This window comes from Lentinula edodes, assembly GCF_021015755.1.
Source record: "Lentinula edodes strain Le(Bin) 0899 ss11 chromosome Unknown C8R40scaffold_22, whole genome shotgun sequence".
In the NCBI taxonomy this organism is placed as follows: domain Eukaryota; kingdom Fungi; phylum Basidiomycota; class Agaricomycetes; order Agaricales; family Omphalotaceae; genus Lentinula; species Lentinula edodes.
Genome location: NW_025764328.1, coordinates 153,042 through 174,572, shown reverse-complemented (window position 1 = coordinate 174,572; position 21,531 = coordinate 153,042). Strand labels below are relative to the sequence as shown.

At 46.9% G+C, this 21,531-nt stretch overlaps 4 protein-coding genes across 4 annotated transcripts; 2 read left to right on the top strand and 2 right to left on the bottom strand.

Annotated features, from left to right (window-relative positions):
- Positions 1-8,842: 8,842 nt before the first annotated feature.
- Positions 8,843-9,361, top strand: C8R40DRAFT_1008487 (uncharacterized protein; the record flags this gene model as incomplete). Its single annotated transcript, XM_046222824.1, has 1 exon — positions 8,843-9,361. A coding segment is annotated over one exon (519 nt), but the record flags the coding sequence as incomplete, so codon positions are not given.
- Positions 9,362-9,684: 323 nt separating this feature from the next.
- Positions 9,685-10,170, bottom strand: C8R40DRAFT_1171670 (uncharacterized protein; the record flags this gene model as incomplete). The annotated part of the gene is made up of 1 exon (XM_046231747.1): positions 9,685-10,170. One exon carries the CDS (start codon positions 10,168-10,170, stop codon positions 9,685-9,687), a length of 486 nt encoding a protein of 161 aa, XP_046085269.1.
- A 7,312-nt stretch (positions 10,171-17,482) lies between these two features.
- C8R40DRAFT_1171666 (uncharacterized protein) lies at positions 17,483-19,264 on the top strand (the record flags this gene model as incomplete). Its single annotated transcript, XM_046231746.1, has 5 exons — positions 17,483-18,262; positions 18,315-18,459; positions 18,516-18,873; positions 18,929-19,075; positions 19,132-19,264. 5 exons carry the CDS (start codon positions 17,483-17,485, stop codon positions 19,262-19,264), a joined length of 1,563 nt encoding a protein of 520 aa, XP_046085268.1.
- A 1,059-nt stretch (positions 19,265-20,323) lies between these two features.
- Positions 20,324-21,459, bottom strand: C8R40DRAFT_1171665 (uncharacterized protein; the record flags this gene model as incomplete). Its single annotated transcript, XM_046231745.1, has 2 exons — positions 20,324-20,647; positions 20,707-21,459. 2 exons carry the CDS (start codon positions 21,457-21,459, stop codon positions 20,324-20,326), a joined length of 1,077 nt encoding a protein of 358 aa, XP_046085267.1.
- Positions 21,460-21,531: the final 72 nt, after the last annotated feature.

Here is a 21,531-nt window from a genome sequence, read left to right as displayed (position 1 = left end):
ATTAACTCACGAACTCATTCTGCTCTAGGCATGTCCCCGTTCGAGCTAACCTACGGCTATCTTCCCTTGTTCAATATCCCAGTGGGCCAACGCAGCGGTATTCCAGCTGTGGATGACCATATACGGATTCTCCGAGAAGCGCGACAAGATGCCGGGGCTGCCTTACACCTAGGAAAGAAACAACAGAAGGAAGGATACGAACGCGGGAAGCGGAAAGCTCATCAATTTAAAGTTGGAGACCTAGTCTGGCTCAGTGCAGAGGACATTAATCTTCAGCTTTCCAGTGAAAAGTTAGGAGATCGACAGCTTGGCCCTTATCGCATTCTGGAGAAAATTGGCCCTTTAGACTACCGCCTTGACCTCCCCCTATCCCTAGATCGCCTCCATCCTGTCTTCCATGTTGACAAACTATACCCCTGGAAAGGTAACTCCATTAATGGCGAAATACCAACACCACCAGAGCCGGTATACTTAGAGGATGAAGATGAACCGGAATACGAAGTAGAGGAGATCTTAGACAGCCGGGTTCGATGGAAGAAGTTGGAATATTTGGTTAAGTGGAAAGGTTACGACGCAGGGCACAACTCCTGGGAACCCGCAGCCAACCTCAGTCGAGCACCAAAAATTGTTCGGGCCTTTCATAAAAAACACCCAACAGCGGCAAAGCCTTGACCATCGAGGGCAATGGTCATAAGGAGGGGGGTAATGTCATAAAGTATGCAGCCCCTATCATTTTCCTTTTCTCACCATCTCGACGCCTTTACTTGTACGATACATCATCCCATCACTGTCAAACCCCCATCGATTACTGATCCACCTGACCCATTTTCTCTTTCTACTGGCTTCCGCCACCTTCCTTGTTCCTAAACTGTACAGTATTACATCCTTGTTTCTCGCAGACCGGATTATGTATATATAGCCAACCCTCCACAGCCTGGTCCCTTATCTTGACCTCTCTGTCATTATCTGGGACCAGGTATGTGCTTACTTATTATTATCTATGACTACGATACTCAATATACCTCTGTCATTATCTGGGACCAGTTTGCCTCCGCTCCGCTGAGTTGCTCCGCCTCGCTGACCTGCTTAGTCGCTCCGCCTCACCGTCTTGCTTAGTCACTCCGCCTCTGCCACTTCGTGACAGTGCCCCTCCCCCGCTCCTTCCTCCCTGTTCTCTTTGACCCTGTCCCCCTTGACTCAGAGGTCGTTCTCGATCTCTCGATTGACTAGAAAAATGTGGGGGAGGTACTCTAGGAGGGGGGTTAAAACCGCCTTTGCCTCCTCCCTCGTTTTCCAATGCGTACGCTCCTCCTTCTGGTCTCCCATACTCCCCTAGTTCAGCTCTTTGCACTCGGGCTCCCCACTCGTGAATACGTCGTCGGTCCACACTCGGAGTAGCCGGGATCTGTCCTGCTTGTTCTACCTGGGGGTTTCCATCCTTAGCTCCTGTAGGAGTGTTTCAGTTAAAGGATATTGGTTCCGTAGCTTGCCAGCTCCTTGGCTGGGGAACTACAGGAGAAGGACCCCCCCTCGTATATTCTCTCATTACCCTAGGTGCTCACCCGAATAATCCCGCTGTGTCTCCTGATTTGGAAAGGGGTCCTCCAGCCGGTACTTCCCCCGCTGTGAATCCTTTCTTTACCTCACGGAGTTGTTCCTGGAGCGTCTCAATGACCCGAGCCTGTTGTTGGATCATTGCTACCGATTCCTGAGAGTGTGCCGAGTCGACAACCATGCCAGGTCGGTTCGTCTGAGCTCCAGTTACAAAGGGAGTTCCCAAAGGGGCTCCCTGCGGGGGGTACCGCCTCTTCATGAACTACCAACGTCCTTCATTGGTTCGGATCCCTTTGACTCTCCGCTCCCACCACGTGGGATTGCATCGATACCGACCCTTGATAGGGTATGACTGATGGATTGCTCAGTCTTAGAGGAACGTGTACAGGGTTGGGAACCAGCCGAGCTGTCAGATCTTGTCCGTAGATCCGTGATGAATGTTGTGCACCATCCATCCTTACCTCCCCAAACTGGTACCGCTGTGTCGAGACTGGTGTTACCGGTTTCGTTTGCAGGTTAACTCTGGGGGGAGGAGTCGAATTTTGAACCAAGGCATGTACAGTGGGGGAGGTCCCCGAGCGTAACTGGGGGCTCCTCGTGGCCGTGTTACCGGGGTTAAGGAATTCAGGAACCTCGATATTCCTGGGCAATGAATGTTTCTGTACCAGGAAATGACCATCAGATTCATGGAGCTGCCTTTTCTGGTCAAATTGCTCCGGAGGGAACTCCCCTACACTCTCTGATTCGCATTGAACCATATACGAGGTTCCCTGATTATCCGCGACCAGTCTGCGACGGAATTCCAAAGCTCTTTCTAGATTCGATCCAGAAAGTTCCTCCGACAGCATCAGAGTGTCTGATTCCGCTAGTAACGTCCGGTGTTGGGTCTCCTGCGAACACAACATCGCTTCAGACTCCTCACTCCTCACTAGAAGCTGGGGCATATGCCTCATGGGCGTGTACGTTTATACCGTCTGTCCGCTACGGACCCGGACGGGACTATCCTGATCAGGCATTGACTCCACTGGGGCCAGGAGGTGAGCCGTGGTGTATCTCCCGCGCTTACGATTTTTTGCAGCGATTGCGTTAGCATCCTCGTTACTTTCCTCATCGATTTTAGCTGCTGCCGCTGCTAGGTTTGCGTTCCGAAGTATTTGGATTGCCTGGTAGTTCGGAATGTTAACCCTCGAAGGGGGAGGTTCAAATCGTACAGCTCCTGATCTGTAGTTAGATGCTCGGTACAATATACGCAGCCCCGCTTCTCCACAGAATTCCTTTTCCCTTCCATGGGTATGAGGGAGGAGGGGAAGTATTCCCCTCGAGTTTCGGAACGATCGCCCGTAACGTGCCTCTGCCTCTAACAGTTCCAACATCCTCTCTGGGTCCAACAGGACGTTGTACAACCAGAGAAAATCTGATCGGTTCACGGGGGTCATCAGCCACTGCTGGGCCTTCTCTGGGAGGTCTATCTCCAGTTGAGTTCCCACTGTCAGGAACTGTACTTGTAAGTCTGAGAATTCAAGACCGTCTCCCAATATTTCGACCCCCATCGACTCCAATACCTCCCTTAGGACCATAGCTACATCCTCCGGGATACACTCCTGAATTCGAATGACGTCTTCCAGACGCAATGTCATTTCAGACAACGGTTGTACTGGGAAGTTGGTCCTGCTATGGTGTATTGCGTGGGTACGCTCCCAGTTGGGCGTATTCATAGCTGGGCTCTTCAGGAGACTGGAGAGTGAACTTCCTCGTCTCGGGGGAGGAAGGTTAAGGGACTGTACTGGGGGGGTTGGTAACCTCCGGGATGACGTCCGAGACTGTTCGGATACGGCAGGGGATACTCTCCTCTCTGGAAGTTTCTCCTGTTGTCATACTGTGAGAGGGTCAGTACTCTCCCCTTGTATCCTTTCGATAGCGGCTACTTGGCCGCTGACTCTTCCACCCGCGTTCGAAGCTGACTCCATGTCTAGCTGCGGTACCGGTCCAGGGGGAGGTCCTCTCATTCCCCAGGTAGGGGAGTAGGCGAAACCTCCCATGGGACTACTGGCAGGTTGGGCATAACCCATGGAGGTATACCTCCGTTGTGGTGGTCCCATCCCAGGTTCCACTGGAGGGGGCTCCTCAACCGCCGGTTGACGTCCCTCGGGGGTCCGGACGTTGCTAGCAGTTTCATCCCCAAACGACTGTTCTGGGATGGACATCAGGCGTTGACCAGCTGCCACCATGATGACAGTGGAGCTAGCAGCCTGGTTAGACTTTTGAGCTTGTGTCGTGCTTCCACGAGATAAGGCGCTCTTTTGTTTCTTTGATTCAATCTTGGAACTAGAAGGTCGTTCCGTTGACGTCGCAGACATTTCGTTGCGAAGAGTCCGTTCGGTGACGGGAGAGCTTGGTATAATGTAAGACCTGGGTCAAAATAGGTCTTAGGGTAGGTTTTGGTATATGGAGGTTTATGTTGTAGCGTGCTAAGAGCAGGCTGGAGCTCGAAGGGAGCTACGAGAACCGCGACCGAGGACGGAAATGACCTAGTAGTGGCTGGAGCGACGAGATGATGACCCTTGAGGGGGTTCCTAGGAGGTCCAGGGAGGTCCCTAAGGCGTAGGGAGGTTAAGGAAGAGTGCGGGACCATACGATATTGCATAGTAGGAGTTGTACTCGCTAGAACGTCAATATAGGATCGAGTAGGTCATATATGTAACTGGATCTCGAGGGTATAAGCTCCCAAGAAGGGATATGCCAGGGAGGGTAGGTCCCTGGGGGCTGGGCTTGAGGATGGACGTCCTCGAGTGGGGGAGGTGGTAACGGAGAAGCGGTATGTAGTTCAACATGAGGGGTAGCTTCGACGTTACCTAGATCGAGGTCCCGAAGCTTACGAAGTAGCTAGGGAGCTCTGGGAGGTTTGGGGAAGGGTGGCTCACCAAAGCGTGTAGGCGTTGGGGAGCTTTAGTAATGTTTGAGGGAGCTCGGGGACTCACTCGGAAGGCTTAGACTTGAAGTAAAAGCGTATATTCGATCGGATAGACGATCAGAGAGACAATAGACGAGAGTAAGGAGAAACAGAGGTAGTGAAACAGAGAGTAAAGAGAAATCCGTATGGTTAGCAGGTACAAAGGGACAGGGACTGGACCTATGCAAAAGGGTGTGTGTTCAAAATATACCAAGCTGGGGCTTGGGGACGTTACGGAGCTACTTAAATAGGTACGGGAAGTGAACAAGAGAACATCTGGAGGCATGAGGCAGCTAATCGGGGGGAGGAAGGTAATCGAGATTAATACTTAAAGGGGTTATTGGTTAGGAGGGTTTTCGTATGCATGTCGGGGTGAAGGACGTTTGGGTAGTTGCGTCAGGAATACTTGGGGAGGTGTCTGGTGGTCCTTGGGGAGGTGCAGAGGACATACAGGAGGTGGGTAGGACGTATGGCAACGTGTGGCGGGTACTGGGACTGGTCTGGTTGTAGCCAGGGCATGACAGGCGGGTGGCGGATTTGTTGGTCGAGACCTCGACGGTCCGGCAGTAGTAGAGGAGGTAGTTGTCGTGGTTTGAGTTTGGCTGGTAGACATTGATGGACTTAGAAGTTTTTGAAAACTTGGGCCTTATCAGTAAAACTCTGGGCCTTTTTTAGGACAAAAATGGCACACGGACCAGCGAAAATTTTCCATCAAATTGTACCCGGCTTACGGTGGACCAATGAAATCCTCCTGATGACTAAAGGGATAATTGCCGATGCTGACGGGATTTAAAATTTTTTCTCTGGTGACTAATAGTATTTCCCAATACTAACGGCTTTCGAGGGCTCAAGCCTAAGAGGGGGATACTGTCAAGTCCATGCCTCGGGCCTCCATTCCGCCGCTCGGTATTCCGAAGATCCACCTCTTATTGTAATCTCTTCTTATTGTTCTTTCTCGCTACACATACCCTTTCATTCTCTCCTTATTGTCTTTTACTTTACCCTGCAGGTACTACTCGTATAGCTCCTAGTAGTTAGTCTAGCGTTCCGCACCGATGCGCTGATCCGTAGATATAAATACTGCCTGTACGCTACTGTAGTTCCTCAGTTTAATTATCAACTTAGATCTCCCTTTCCAACTTAGCCCTTCTCTAAGTCTTCAGGCTCAACGCCTTGAAGTACGTTCTACTCTACCTTAGGACTTAGATGTTCTTTGGTTCGCTCCTCGTCACTGGTGATACCGCCGCTCCGACTTGGCTGCTACTTAGCTCCTCCATTCTATACTCTTGATCTTCGGGGACTAACGGTGTAACGGCGGTGTTGTTAATAACTTCACTACTGTCCCACTCGACTTTCCACCCTTAGACACCTTGTGGCCCTGGCACAGTTACACAGTGTACATGATCTTAACACCCAGCCAAGAAGCTGGCAGGCTACAGAACCAATATCCTTTACGAGACGTACTCCTGGGAGTTAGGGAAGGGAACCCTCAGGAAGGACAAACAGTCCCGCTACCTGTCACCCCGAGTGTGGATAGGCAACGTATTCAGGAATGGGGAGCTCGCATGCAAAGACCAGAGTTAGGGGAGCACATGAGACTGGAGGGAGGAAGGTATGCATTGGAGGACAGTGGAATAGCCAAAAGTGGAGGAGGCAAAGGAGGGTTTAACCTCCCTGATAGAGTACCCCCCCCCCCACACACACCTCTCTAGCCACTCAGGAGATCGAGAACAACCTCTGAGCCAGGGAGGATGGGATCAAAGGGGACAGGAAGGAAGGAGCGGGGGAGGGGCCCCCCCTCTGCCTCCTCCTCCACCACCACCCTCAGGAGGACCAGGAGATAACGATTCTGAAAGTTCCAACAAAGGGGAACACACCCAGTTGGGTAGGAACGGTGGCAGGAGAGAGGAGGACAGACTTTTTTCTCTGGTCTAAAGGAAGGATCACATGTACAATTGGTTCTCCAACACAGTTATTCTTATACACTGTCATGACTAGAGTATGTTACTTGTTCTTTCATCAAGCCCTGGCCCATATTTTGTCCTAGTTTCTCGTAACACAGATACAACGCGCTATTGGTTCGACCTCAATGCGTCAGCAGGACTTTCCCAATCCACCACCCTGTTCAGCTCAGGGATGATGAGAGCAGAAGGGAGCTTCCCACTGGAGCTCCTGAAGTACCTCCAGCCTGCTATGACCCTGACCAACCCTGGTACTACGATCCAAAACAGGGTTGGCACCTGTTAAGATCATGTACACCGTGAAACCGTGCCAGGGCCACAAGATGTCTAAGTGCGGAAGACGAGTGGGACAGTAGTGAAGTTATTAACAACACCGCCGTTACGCCGTTAGTCCCTGGAGATTGAGAGTATAGAGAGAGGAGCTAAGTAGCAGCCAAGTCGGAGCGGTGGTATCGCCAATGACGAGGAGCAGACCAGAGACTAACTACTAGGAGCTATACGTGTAGTACCTGCAGGGTAAGGTAAAAGACAATAAGGAGGGACTAGAACGAAAGGGTATGTGTAGCGAGAAAGAACAATAAGAGTGAGATTACAATAAAAGGTAGATCTTTGGAATACCGAGCGGTGGAATGGAGGCCCGAGGCATGGACTTGACAGCACCATAAAGCAGCTCCAAGAATCTCCAATGAAGGACAGAATACGTGGGAGAGCAATGAGGAGAAAATTCGAATCACCATCAAGTTAAAACTCGACATTGGTAAGATCGAGAGCTTCGCAGGTGATGATTGTTCTGCATGGAAGATGTGGGTCCTCAGTTTGGAACAGATGTTTGGGGTACGTCCTACTATCTATGAGTATGGGCAACTCCCTGCCACTTGAGCCGTGAGAACGAAATTCTCAGATAGATTGGCACGGCACCTGTTAAACGAATCTTTCGCGCTGCTTTTGTTTGAGATATTGAAATACACAACACCCTGGTTCATGGTGCTCAGATGGTTTAGATTGTAGATTACATTAATGTAAACAGAAAACAATTCATAATTTCCACTGAATACTGAATAATCTTACATGTATCATCTCAAAGATACCCAAAATATTTGCAAGTTTTCTGTTAACATCAATCATATATGTGAGATACACTAATCCCAATGGTTTTTGGAGAGATCCCATAGTGCGAACCACCATTCCGAGCATCCCCCTCGGAATGAGTTTAATCTTACATAATCTGTATTTCTACTAAGCGAAGTCTTCTTGTCGCGTCCTTGTCGCGTCCTCATCGTGTCCTTGTCGCGTCCTTATTACACCTTTGACACATTCTCCAAGATCCAAAGACCTGTGCATGCCTAATGTGGTTGACCGTCGTCCTAGTGTGACGTTTGGAAAGTGCAAACGTTCTTCGAAAAAGGATCGCCAGGAGCACACTGCTGCCGCTAGACTCGCGAGGCAGTTTATGCTTGGTCCCAACCAAAGCCCTCCCGAAGATACTTCCAATGCTGATGATGACAAGGAAAATGATGGTTTCAACAGGCCAGGGCCCTCTGATGCTTCCCAGAAGCAGAAGAATCATGCTGATGTCCTAAAAAGTCAAACTGATAATTTCCGAAAAAAAGCAAAATATTGGCATAAAGAGACACATAAATCAAGGGAAAAGGCAGAAGGCTTAAATAAGGCTTTGAGAGAGAGGGAGAATGAGGTGAAGGACACAGGGCAGAAACTGAGAAAAGTTGTAGAAGAAAGGGATGAGAGAATCGAGGTGCTTGAACAAGAAACTAGGCGGCAGAAGATAGTGATGGAAGACATCGAAGCGAGGTTACAGAAGAGGCTCAAGGACTACCAACGCCAGATCCATGCACTGAAAGCAAAAATTTCACGTATACCAAGCCGGCTTGTCACTGCTACCAACGGTGTCGCGTGTACATACAACACTAAAGCTAATGACGAACGAACCTTCTTCCTCAAGGACTCCAGTGGCATCATTCCAGATGAAGCGCGAGATGTTTTCCTTGATCTCGTAGCCATGGATGCCGTTCCTGCGAACAAGGTGACCCGCGTGTTCAAGCAGATTGCAGGGGTGTTTGGAGTCCAAGTTGAGGGAGATGTCTCACGTAGAAGTGTTGGATGGATCACAAAGGAGGGTGGAAACGCGTCAAAATTGCAAATTATCGAAGCCTTGAAGGACGCAAAAGGTATTTTCTATTGTAAAAGATATTATATCAATGGTAGTTGAACATATACAGGCATCACGCTGAGCGGAGATGGGACAACTCACAAGAATGAAACCTACGAATTGAAGTTCACCACAGTGATTACACCCAACAAAAAGCTCCAGTTCTTCCTTGGTTTGAAGATAGCTCTAAATCATACTAGCAAGACACAGTTAGAGGGCTGGATCGAGACTGCCGAAGATCTATTTCACCTTGCATATCAGAGCGGTCTGATCGTGGAAGACGATGCGCGTATTTTTTGGAATCTTGTTACTGGGTTTTATTCGGACCACGCCGCTGACCAAAAAAAACTCTTCGAGCTGTTGAAGAAATGGAAGAAACAGTTGGAGCGTGAGGTTCGAGGTGAAAGTGCTGTCAAACGGCTCATGGATAATGAGTACGCGTGTCTTATTTTCCAAGGCTCGCAGGTTCTCGTACAAAAGGCAGGGGGTCCAGCTGCTTGGGATGTGTTAACTACCAAGGAACGTACACGCCGGATTGATGAGATGAGAAGACAGATTATCTGTGATATTGGGGAAGCCGAATTCCAGAAGCTGTCAGAGGAGGAGAAGGCCAAAGTTGATTTAATCCTTTGGGCAGGCTGTTGCATGCACAAAGAAATGAATGCTTTCAAGGGAGGATGTGTCGGCTTGGATGAATACTGGAATAAACACCCTGATCTCCATCCACCGATTCTCCTCCCAAATCGTGACAATGCGGCTGCTATTCGGAAAGCTGCAGAACGTGCTACAGCACGTAGTGAGCAAGGAGCTATCAAGGTTGCAAGTCTTGCAGGTGCAATTTTTCGGCACAAGGACAGGAAACAAGGTCAACAAGACACGTTGCGGTTTTACTTTGACCAGAAGCTGGGTTTCAACCTAGCTTTCCCAGATACGAGTAACACGCGATTTCAGTTGCACGCAGAAGCTTGAGCCTTGATAATCACTCACATGGACTTGTTCATTGAGTTTTTGATGTACGTTCAACATAATAAGGGCTCCGGGAAGTTGAATCATTAGGTTCCAAAAGCACCTTCATTCAGATCATTAGTTTTCTCCATCCAGGCGCGCTCAATTTGCTCAGGTGTGGCTCGTGAAAGCGCACCACCCCCCTCAAATTCTGACATGAACCGGAGCCAGGACTCCTTGGCTTTTTTGAGGAAGTGTATCAAAAGGCTTTGAATCTGTGGGAGCTGCTGTGATGCATGTCTTTGCACTGCATAGAACGCGTCCGGCCGCTCCCAGCCATGTCCATCCAAAGATCCATGAGTTTCTGACGCGTCTGGGCCAAGCAGATGCTCTGGCTCCTTTATTAACACGTCAATATGTTTGATAACGCGACAATGGAGGTCACCAAGCTCCAGAACATTGTTCGCCTTCGCTTGTGGACCTCGGATTTCTCGCATGTATGGGACACTAATAGCCAACCAATACAATGTAATAACACAGAATTCCTGACGCGTCGCGGGATCATTTAAGCCATCCAGAACATTCTGTTCCATTAGACAAACCAGTCGCGCGAATCCCACCCTGTCTCTTGTCCAGTATAATGCCCGACAAATGTACAAATTCAACCAAACTTCCTCATACCTTCACACTCTCAGTCCAGCAATGCGCCAATGGCTCCGAAAAATCACACGTACTGAAGATGCATCAGGCGCGAATCGTCGAGAGCACATTCAGATGGCACAATATCATCAGGAAGTAGCAGAAAAACGGACTGAAAAGGACACAGAACGAAAGGAAAAGCGGCAAGCAGCTGTAAGAGCCATTGATGCTGTTAAGCCTATTCCAACCCTCACAGAACTCGACTATCATGCCTCGAGAACACAGGGTACCTCAGGTTATTTACCTGTTTCCGAGATCACCATGCAACTCAAATGGCATAAGCAGCATGGTGTCAAAGATGCTGTTCCGCAAACTGAGAGCACTTGGGGTAAGCGCGAGGAGAAGAGGAGACTTCTCAGATCTGCAATTGAGAAGTATGCTGATGCGAATGCTTCTTGATGCATGGGGCAGCCTGTAGAAGGCACGTTAAGTGACGAGGAGGAAATCCCAGATGTTACTGTAGAGGAATTGGATGGATTTAACTCGGACAGCTATCATTCAGAGGAGGATTATTATAGATAAAGCCATATTATTGACTCGGATAATTTTTATATACAATAGATGCATAATTAGTACTTTAATGAATTCCGATCCCTCATAAAGCGAAGGAATCTGGAGGCAAAGGTTCAGCGCGACTGATTTCGGAACCAGAGACTAAGCGCCCGCTTAGTCAGCGCACGGAAACTTTGGCGGGGCTGCCCATACTCACTATCTATGCTCAAGAAAAAGACAAATGCGCTTCGGCAGCCAGTCACCTCACTGGTGCAGCACTCTCCCACTTTGATATGTTGAATCGGCAATGACTGAGGGGGGAGTTGTCATGAAGTACGTAGCCCCTATCATTTTCCTTTTCTCACTGTCTCAATGCCCTTACTTGTATGATTACATCACTGTCAAATCCCATTGATTACTGATCCACCTGTTACCCTTCTGCTTCTACTGGCTTCCGCCACCTTCCTTGTTCCTAAACTGTACAGTATTACATCATCATTTCTCGCAGATCGGATTATGTATATAAAGGCAATCCCTCACAGCCTGGGTCCTTATCTTGACCTCTCTGTCATTATCTGGGACCAGGTATGTGCTTACTTATTATTACCTATGACTATGATACTCAATATATCTCTGTCATTATCTGGGACCAGTTTGCCTCCACTCCGCTTAGTCACTCCGCCTCGCTGAACTGCTTAGTAGCTCTGCCTCACCGCCTTGCTTAGTCACTCCGCCTCTGCCACTTCGTGACATTAGGTCAAGATTCATTACTGCACTGACAGCCTACTGATAAGGTTGTCCTTGCAGGATCCGCATACATCACATCTTCTACACCCGTAGATCCTTCCGCTCTTACCGCTACAACAGACTGCTCCACCCTCCAACACGCACTCGATCCCAGAGATCAACACCATGTCCATCAGATTGACAACACCTGGTACGACTGTGACTCCCAGCCTTGCCCCCTCGCACTTTCCAATTCAGTCCAGAACCCATTCACAGCAGATGATACAACCTTCCTGCCGATTCCCCATCCCCGATTGCCCACTGCAATCATGTCTGACCCTGCTTAACCTGCCCCTACACCATCCACTGCAAATGACCTCATGGCACAGCTTATTAAACAGGTAGCCAACCTAGCCACTGCCATGGAGGAACGTTCATCTGCCAGGTCAAGCATGAATAAACCGAGGTATTCAAGGGTAAAGATAGCGCTGAGGCATGTCGCTTCATGGCTCAGTTCCAGAACTGGGCATCGGAACAACCTGATCTCACCAAGAGTCAGGCAAAGCTTATCAAGTCAGCCCTAGGGTTCTTCACTGAAAGTGCGGGTGACTGGGCAACCCCGCATTTGCTACATTTCAATGCAGAACATCCCCCCTTTGGAGGAAATTGGGAAGAGTTCCTGAAAGAGTTTGTTCAACGCTTTGAGTCAGTAGACCCGGGTATGGAAGCTCGCAGTGACATCAAAAATCTCAAGCAAGGTAAAGGTCAGACAGTTGCGGAATTCACTCAGAAGTTCAAGGATATTGGGGATCAGACTGGAATGTCTGACATTGATTTACAGGAACGCTTTTTCACTGCCCTACTTCTGGAGATCCGACAAAATCTCATTGTTGTAAACATCGCCCAAGGACTTGCTCTGACTCTGAAGGAGGCAATCAAACGAGCCATATCAGTGGACGTCTACATGCACGACCCCACCATGACTGGCCGAAACTCTGGACACGCTCCCACACACACCGCTCACACTGCCCCTGCCGACCCCCACGCTATGGACATTGGTGCAACCCAAACTAGTAATGGGAATACTAGGGAGGCATTCCTAGCTCGCATGCGAGGACAACGCTTCGGCTGTGGTGCCCAAGGTCATGTCAAGCAAAACTGCCCACACCGAGAAACCACCTGCCGTTACTGTGGACGCCGAGGACATCTGGAAACAGTCTGCCAAGACAAGTTCGTGCGACTCGGATGAGACCGAGGCTGATGTCAGCAACCTCGGCGCCAGCAGATATCCGCTATGGGACCCGCACCATTCTCCCTGTGCCCAAATGAATCCGTCCAGATTGCTGCCTCAACCCCAACATCTGCTCTGGCAACTGTACCTGTCAGGTCCATGCCTTGGGGCCCCATTCCGCCGCTCGGTATTCTGAGATCTACCGTTTATTGTAATCTCATCCTTATTGTTCTTTCTCGCTACACATTCCCTTTCAACTTAGATTGTCCTTTATTGTTTTATTTCTTACCCTGCAGGTACTACACGTATAGCTCCTAGTAGTTAGTCTGGCGCTCCGCACCGATGCGCCGATCCATAGATATAAATACTGCCTGTACGCTACTGTAGTTCCTCAGTTTAATTATGAATTTAGATCTCCCGCCTTGAAGTACTCTCTACTCTATCCTCAGGACTTATAAGTTCTTTGGGTTCGCTCCTCGTCATCAGCGTCACCACTGCTCCGGCTTGGCTGCTCCTGGCTCTCTTCCTTCACTACTCTCGATCTCTGGGGACTAGCGGCGTAACAGTGGTGTTGTTCATAGCTTCACTACTGTCCCATTCAACCCTCCGCCCTTAGACACCTTGTGGCCTCTGGCATGGTGACATGCCTAAATTTTGGCTAGACATCTATGCAGTGAATTGTGACATTTTCATGCATAGATTCGTATCAAGAGGACTGTAATTGAGACCCAGATTGACAGTCAAAGTCAATACTGAATCAGTCTAATAAGTTGAAGGGACCATATACCCATACTACCACAAGTTGGTTACTTTACCCATCCCCGATAACGGGCTTGCCTCGTTTTTGTGTGAAAGAGAAAGGAAGGAATCAAATGGGCACTCCAACCAACCAATCTAATACACAATATGCGAGTTCACTGCTATCAAATTTATTTAATAGCAAGGGGTAGCATTGGCAAAGGTTCCGCAAAGCTTTGAGAGCTAAGTAAGAAGCTTTAATCAATCAATTTGAATCGTTCTAAGGATTCGATATATTCCTTTGATCAAGGTAGATTCAGCATGATTTGTGCTTTGGTTTGTATTGATTTGGGTATATCAAGAATTGGGGGTTTGAATCAAAGTAAATTAAAACCAAAACCCACAGACCCCTACAGAGGGCTAGAACTATGTGCTGGCACAACCACACAGCGTGATTTGCCCTTAAGACCAACAACTGATCCTAAGTTCGAAGAATACCCAACAACTGGATATACTTCTCGCAGTCACAAGGAGCAGAACATGATGTTCCTATACTCACAAGTGCCGGGCCCGAATGGCTGCTAGCGAAGAGGTTTCAGTCTGGCAGGAGTGTGTCTTTCCTTTTTACGGATTAGCACTGCAACGTCGTCCCAAAATCACTTGTATTCCAGATACATCGGATCGCTATTTATACATACAGAATATAGAGTCGCACAGTACAATTAATTTAATACAATAAATGTTCGGAACTGCAAGGAAACTTCTACACTTGGTTTGATACCATTTAATTTGAATCTACATGTCCTTATTTGGTCCATAATGGTTCCAAGATTCTAGTATACCTCCAAACATAGGTAGGTACTTCAATATTCATTTAATTTAATTGTTTTGGAGAATGACTCGAACGGTGTTTAGTTGTTGTTGCTGTTCAACACTTAGTTCGATCATTTGTCACCTCGTCCGGAGGCAAATCAGCTCTCCTTGATTCTAATCCTATCAATCTGATTCATCTGGATTAAGCTAATTGCTTCTCTCTTTCAATAGACACCCATTGTGCCTATACTCTATCAAGGGAGTTATGCATAGTATTCATTTAATTGTGTTCTTCAATATTTTCTACGTCAGGACTCTTTGACATTCATTTGATATGTCTTTGGAGCCTCGCAGTACCTTGATCGTTCTTCTAGTCATTTTCCTCAACCATGCAACCTGATTGGTCTATTAGACTAAATCACAGTCTTTTAGATTAATGCATGATCTTGTTCTAGAAGGAGTATTTGACAATTCCTGAGTTCTAGAAAGTCATTTTGAGTCAATCCTCGGCTCATGGTCACTTGAGTAAGTTCTTCCAAACTCCTGCCAGTGTAAGGTCCAATAAGAATACCCTTGGTATGTCATACGTGAATGGTCATCCTTTGGATGTAGTCCGAGTCTCGTATAATCCTGCTTGACAAACGGGTAGACTGTTATCCGAAGGTAGTATCGGTGACACGCCTAAATTTTGGCTAGACGTCTATGCTGTGAATTGTGACATTTTCACGTATAGATTTGTATTGAGAGGACTGTAATTGAGACCCAGATTGACAGTCAAAGTCAATACTGAATCAGTCTAATAAGTTGAAGGGACCATATACCCATACTACCACAAGTGGTTAGTTTACCCATCCCCGATACTACCTTCGGATAGCAGTCTACCTGTTTGTCAAGCAGGATTATACCAGACTCGGACTACATCCGAAGGATGACCATTCACGTATGACATACCAAGGGTATTCCTATTGGACCTTACATTGGCAGGAGTTTGGAAGAACTTACTCAAGTGACCATAAGCCGAGGATTGACTCAAAATGACTTTCTAGAACTCAGAAATTATCAAATACTCTTTCTAGAACGAGATCATGCATTAATCTAAAACGACTGCGATTTAGTCTAATAGACCAATCAGGTTGCATGGTTGAGGAAAATGACTGGAAGAACAATCGAAGTACTGCGGGGCTCCGAAGACATATCAAATGAATGTCAAAGAGTCCTGACGTAGAAAATATTGAAGAATGCAATTAAATGAATACTATGTGTAACTCCCTTGATAGAGTATAGGCACATTGGGTGTCTGTTGAAAGAGAGAAGCAATTAGCTTAATCCAGATGAATCAGATTGATAGGATTAGAATCAAGGAGAGCTGATTTGCCTCCGGACGAGGTGACAAATGATCGTACTAAGTGTTGAACAGCAACAACAACTAAACACCATTCGAGTCATTCTCCAAAACAATTAAATTAAATGAATATTGAAGTACCTACCTATGTTTGGAGGTATACTAGAATCTTGGAACCATTATGGACCAAATAAGGACATGTAGATTCAAATTAAATGGTATCAAACCAAGTGTAGAAGTTTCCTTGCAGTTCCGAACATTTATTGTATTAAATTAATTGTACTGTGCGACTCTATATTCTGTATGTATAAATAGTGATCCGATGTATCTGGAATACAAGTGATTTTGGGACGACGTTGCAGTGCTAATCCGTAAAAAGGAAAGACACACTCCTGCCAGACTGAAACCTCTTCGCTAGCAGCCATTCGGGCCCGGCACTTGTGAGTATAGGAACATCATGTTCTGCTTCTTGTGACTGCGAGAAGTATATCCAGTTGTTGGGTATTCTTTGAACTTAGGATCAGTTGTTGGTCTTGAGGGCAAATCACGCTGTGTGGTTGTGCCAGCACATAGTTCTAGCCCTCTGTAGGGGTCTGTGTGTTTTGGTTTTAATTTACTTTGATTCAAACCCCCAAATCTTGATATACCCATATCAATACAATCAAAGCACAAATTGTGCTGAATCTACCTTGATCAAAGGAATATACCGAATCCTTAGAATGATTCAAATTGATTGATTGAAGCTTTTCCTAGCTCTCAAAGCTTTGCGGAACCTTTGACAACACTACCCCTTGCTATTAAATAAATTTGATAGCAGTGAACTCGCATATTGTGTATTAGATTGGTTGTTTGGAGTGCCCATTTGATTCCTTCCTTTCTCTTTAACACAAAAACGAGGCAAGCTTGTTAACAGTTACATGGTGTACATGATCTTAACAGTATAATTAAACTCAATCCGTTAACGTTGTACTGACATATCATTTTTTATGCCTCCGAGAACTCGAGCTCAATCTAGAGCTAACTCCGAAGAAAACACCTTCTTCACTACAGCCCAATCATTTGCCCCTTTCTCCAAATCCATTTCTGCTATCGGTCAACCATGTCGCCGTAATCGCGGTTTTGGTCCAGCTACAGTTCCTACTATGTCAACTCTTCCTGAAGCTATGGAAGAAGATCAATAATTCAAGTACAGTACTTTGTATACCGGTGATGGACAACCTGTCCAAGTTTTGACCCCTCGCTGTGGACAACGCCCCGTGGCCGCTCCGGCTCGGGGCCAGTCAATTACTCAAATTGAATCTCCAATCCTCCAAGCCATAGCTCATTGTACTGGAAAACAGCCTCCACGTCCTGCTACTTCACATTCTCCTCGTGACCCCAATGATCCGGGTGCCGACAATAACAATCCTGACAACGATGATCTGGATAATGACTCCGGCGGTTTACCACGTGGTGGTCCTGGTGGTAACTGATGCAAATTTCCTATGCGATAAAATTTGTCACAACCAAATTAATCAACAAGCATTGCAGAATCAGAATCATTGTTCGAGATATTTACAACAAGCTTCCATCTTTTTTGTTAAGATCAAATGATGAGCCTTATGGAATCCAAATATCTCCGCATACTATTTAGGAAATATCAGCCGGGAAGTCCGAAATTGGAGATCAACATGTGTTCAGCTTCTAGCTCTAGACTGCACCAAATCAAAATCAAAAATGTTCTTCATCTTTCCATTTTTGGCACCATGGATTGTTGATAACAAAATCAGAACTACAATACATTCAGGCTTCCTTTTATATATTTGTTCAGTGGAGTTTCTGCCCAATCGGCCTCGGTACATTCATCCACCGGTAAAGCAACGCGATGGACAGTCTAATACTGACCAAGACTAATCTTCACAAGTATGTCTGGAAGAGTCTTCCTCCAAGAAATGGGATGGAAGGTCGAGTCCGACTGCTGGCTGGAGGAGAAATTGTTCAAGATGTCCTTAACAGATATAACAAGGGCTTCCAGACCCTATTTTTCGCATTTCATGTTGACCTAGCTATGCAAAGGCCAGCTGACTCTGTGATCAAGGTTGCAGGTGATGCCTGGATCAAGCTTCGCTTCCTAGTTCCAACAATTGCTTCACTTGTTATCCTCGATGACAATGACATACCATCCCTCCAGTACTACTCTCCATCTACATCCGAACTCCAAAAATGGGTTGATCAAACATTTGTAGTACACCGAAAGTCAGGCTCTGTTGACCTTGGTGCTCTCCGCTCTGAGCTTGGGTTAGGTAAAGTACCGTCGGATAACGGTCAACAAACCTGGATGCATCTTTCTATTTCGGATTCCAACACAATCTCTTCAATGGGGTTAATGATTCACACACACCACTCTCCGTTTGATGGCACCGCAATGAAGGTGTTGGCAAATTTGTACTTGAAAGAGTTTGCAAAAGGCCTAAGCGGAGAGAATGTGACCGGAGACCTGAAATGGGGAGCTGAAGTTGATCACTTGTTACCAGCTGCATTCAATGTTATGCGCCCCACTGAACCTATACCTATTGATCCCGGTTCAGTTGAGGAACCGTCCTTTGCTCATCCATTCTATGCTGTATCCCGCAGCGTGATAGAAGCTTTTGTATTCAATTCGCAGGTGTGCTCATACAGCATAGATAATCTCGCTCACAACCAATTGATGATTCTAGAATGGCTATTATCTCAAGCCCAGGGAAGGAGATCCTGGATGGCCTGTTACGTGGCATGAAGAGGTTGCCTTTACCAAACAGGAATCTGAGCTGTTTATGCAGAAGCTCAAGGGATCTATGAGGCCCTATACTGTAACTCATGCAGGTAGGTTATTGATGCCTTGATATTGGTGTGATAATGCTGATACATCTGGTGTTTAGCTCATGCAGCATTAGTTATGGTGAACATATTTGACAATCCGCCTACTCAAGAGCTAGCATCCAGATCTGTCAGCTGTGAATTCATTATCAACAGCCGTCAGTACCTACAAGAACCTTACTCAACGCGTGAAGGCTATCCTGGATATGCCCTATCCGTCGTACCCCATGGATTCCCTCTGAAAATGTTCCTTTCACCAACTGGAGAGGTGTTACCTCTCAACAAGGAGATGCTGGTCACGCTGATGGGACATGCTGCAGATATATATAATGCCCTGAAAGCAATGCCTGTGGCATTGAGTTTCATGATTCCTGCATCAGATATTCTTGCACCTTCATTGAAACAGCTGGCGGCCACTGAGTATAAATTGCTCTCCCTCACTCTATGATATTGCAGGCTGACTCAACTCACGCAGACATGCACCTGAAAACGCATTCAGACTTTCACACGATGGGCCAGGCGAGAAATTCCTCGATCACACATTCACGGATAGCTCCAACACAGTTGAAGTCTGTTCAGTAACTAAATTTTTCACCTCCATCAACAGAACAGATCCAGCGCCGTAAGTTTCTCATATTTGTAGCCATTGAATGGATTGGTTTGACATTTATCATTCAGATTTTTTCGGACATCCTCATGGGGAGGAGTCCTCGAGCTTGGTGCAGATTACAACTCAAACATCATTTCTCAGAATGAAGTGAAGGCTTACTTGCAGAAATGGAAGGAATTTATGATGTTGATTGTTGAGTGAGACAGGCTATATGAGAGAGGGGAGATTGGGGGAAGGGGATACGATCAGCTTTGAATTTGTTTGAACCTGAGTCTTTGAACAATGAATATGTGAATATTGAATGTGGAAGAGGTTGGTATAAGTTTACGTGATCAAGCATATGTGTAATCTGGCGTAGTTGCAGTGAGGAAGGGCGGAAAAGGTAGAAGTAGTTTTGCTTGTGTAGATTATGTGTACAAGTTACCTGAAAGTCATCCAAGACTTCGGAATGCTGTGCTGCTGAAGGCATAGCCGGCTATAAGAGAGGTAATTACAACTGAGGCCGTGTGGGCAGATTGTGGGTTCCTGAAGAATAATTGAAACCCTCCCCATCAGCCCCTCCCAACAACTTCACCTACAGACAAGACTGGGACAAGACTCACTAAGGCGGGATATGATTCTCACGCTACCCGATGAATGAGCAGGCGGGCGGTCCTCGAATATATGAATATGGAATATGGAAGAGGGTGGTGAAGGTTTAAACTTTACATGCTCAAACATATGTGTAATTGTAGTTTGGAAGGATGGAAAAGGTAGAGGTGGTTTTGCCATTTTACGGGACGTACGAGTTGCTTGAAATTCATCCTAGACTTCGGAATGCGGTGGTCTTGAAGCCATAGAGAGCCATAACAGAGGTAAGTACAAGTGATGCCGGGTGGGATTGTAGGTCCCTGGAGATCAGCCCCTCCCAACACTCCTACAGACAATACCGGGACAAAACTCATCAAGACAGGATAGAATTTTCAGCTCACCTAACAAAGCAGACAGTCCTCAAATTCCCACCACTTTATCAATGTTTCCTTTAGTACATGATTCCGAGCCCTAGATACTTTGCAATTGAAGATGGATATAATGTGGAGCTACTAGTTGCATCCTCCACCAGTTTCAATCAATATCAGCGAAGGATGGATAGTGAAGAATGGGGACGATGTTTACCCCTTGTTGATCAAATAACTTATCATATGCCTTCTGGGGGCTGAATTCAACAAAAATCAATTTCAAGTACTCTGATGAAACATACCAGTAAACCAAAGAAAGTTACTATAAATTTAAAACACTCGTCTCCTCCACTGAATGCTCCCATAGCATCTTCCTCTCATCTTCCGTTGCCACAATGACTTTTCCTTCACTCATCTTCTCCCCAAACATGTCAATACTCCAAGCTCCCGGCCGTCTCGCTGTAGTGAGCATCGCGTGCATCATGTATTCTCCAGATTCTAAGAATGTGAACGGGAAGGAGAGTTCAAAGACGATTCGGAAAATGAACAGGAAGAGGGGTGATTGAAGGTTATCGGCGAGTGCACTTCGAACGGGTCCTGGGTAGGCGTGGATGAATGTCATCGATGGGTTCCGAGCAGCGAATTCCTATGTATATGAAACCGACTGAGTGAATATGTTTTGAGCGGAGGATGAAAGAGACTTACCTGAAGAATGACATCCAGATACACGGGGAATTGTGCCCGGATTTTCCAAAAGCCATAGCCCTTCGTCTTAAATCCCAAGTCCCCATAATCAATCTTCTTACCTAACCCAGCTCCACCTACAATGTACACCTTCCCACCACCCTCCTTCGTAGTTGTCGGCGTCGCCTTCAACAACAACGGGGTCAACTCCCTTATAAACTTGAACCTCGCATAATACATCAATACAAGTTTTGGCTCTTTTCCCTCAACCGTCTCCTCTCGATGGAAACTTCTCAGAAGCATCGCAGATACAACAAGGTAGTCGATTTTCGGTAACCGTTCGAGGAGTTGGTCGATGGTTCGTTGGCATTCAGACATTAACGTAGCGTCGCAGCGGATGAATTCGTGTTTGGCTCCCGGGACAGTGGGTTTCGGGAACGAATCGATGATGTTTTGGGCAGTGGTCGCGTTTCGTCCGATAAGAATGATATGCGCATTACCCTTCGTCAGCCTCGCAAACGACTCTGCCATCCCGCGTCCAATTCCAGCGGTTCCGCCAAGGAACACCGCTACCGGGAGGTCATTGGATGAATATGAAGGAAAATCTCTGGCATTGAGAGCTTGAATGGAGGTTAACCTCGACGCTCTGCGGTGGGTTTTGAAGAGATAGGTGGTGAGAGTGATTAGGGATACTGTAAGAGCGATGCGGATTGGACTCGCGTGGGTAGGGAGACTGGTGAGATTGGTGGCAAGGCCTGCGAGGTTGAACGACATGGGAAACAGATTCGTGGAAGGTTCAGTGATTACTATGTGGGCATTTTAAGGTGGAGGTACGCGTTGTGTTTC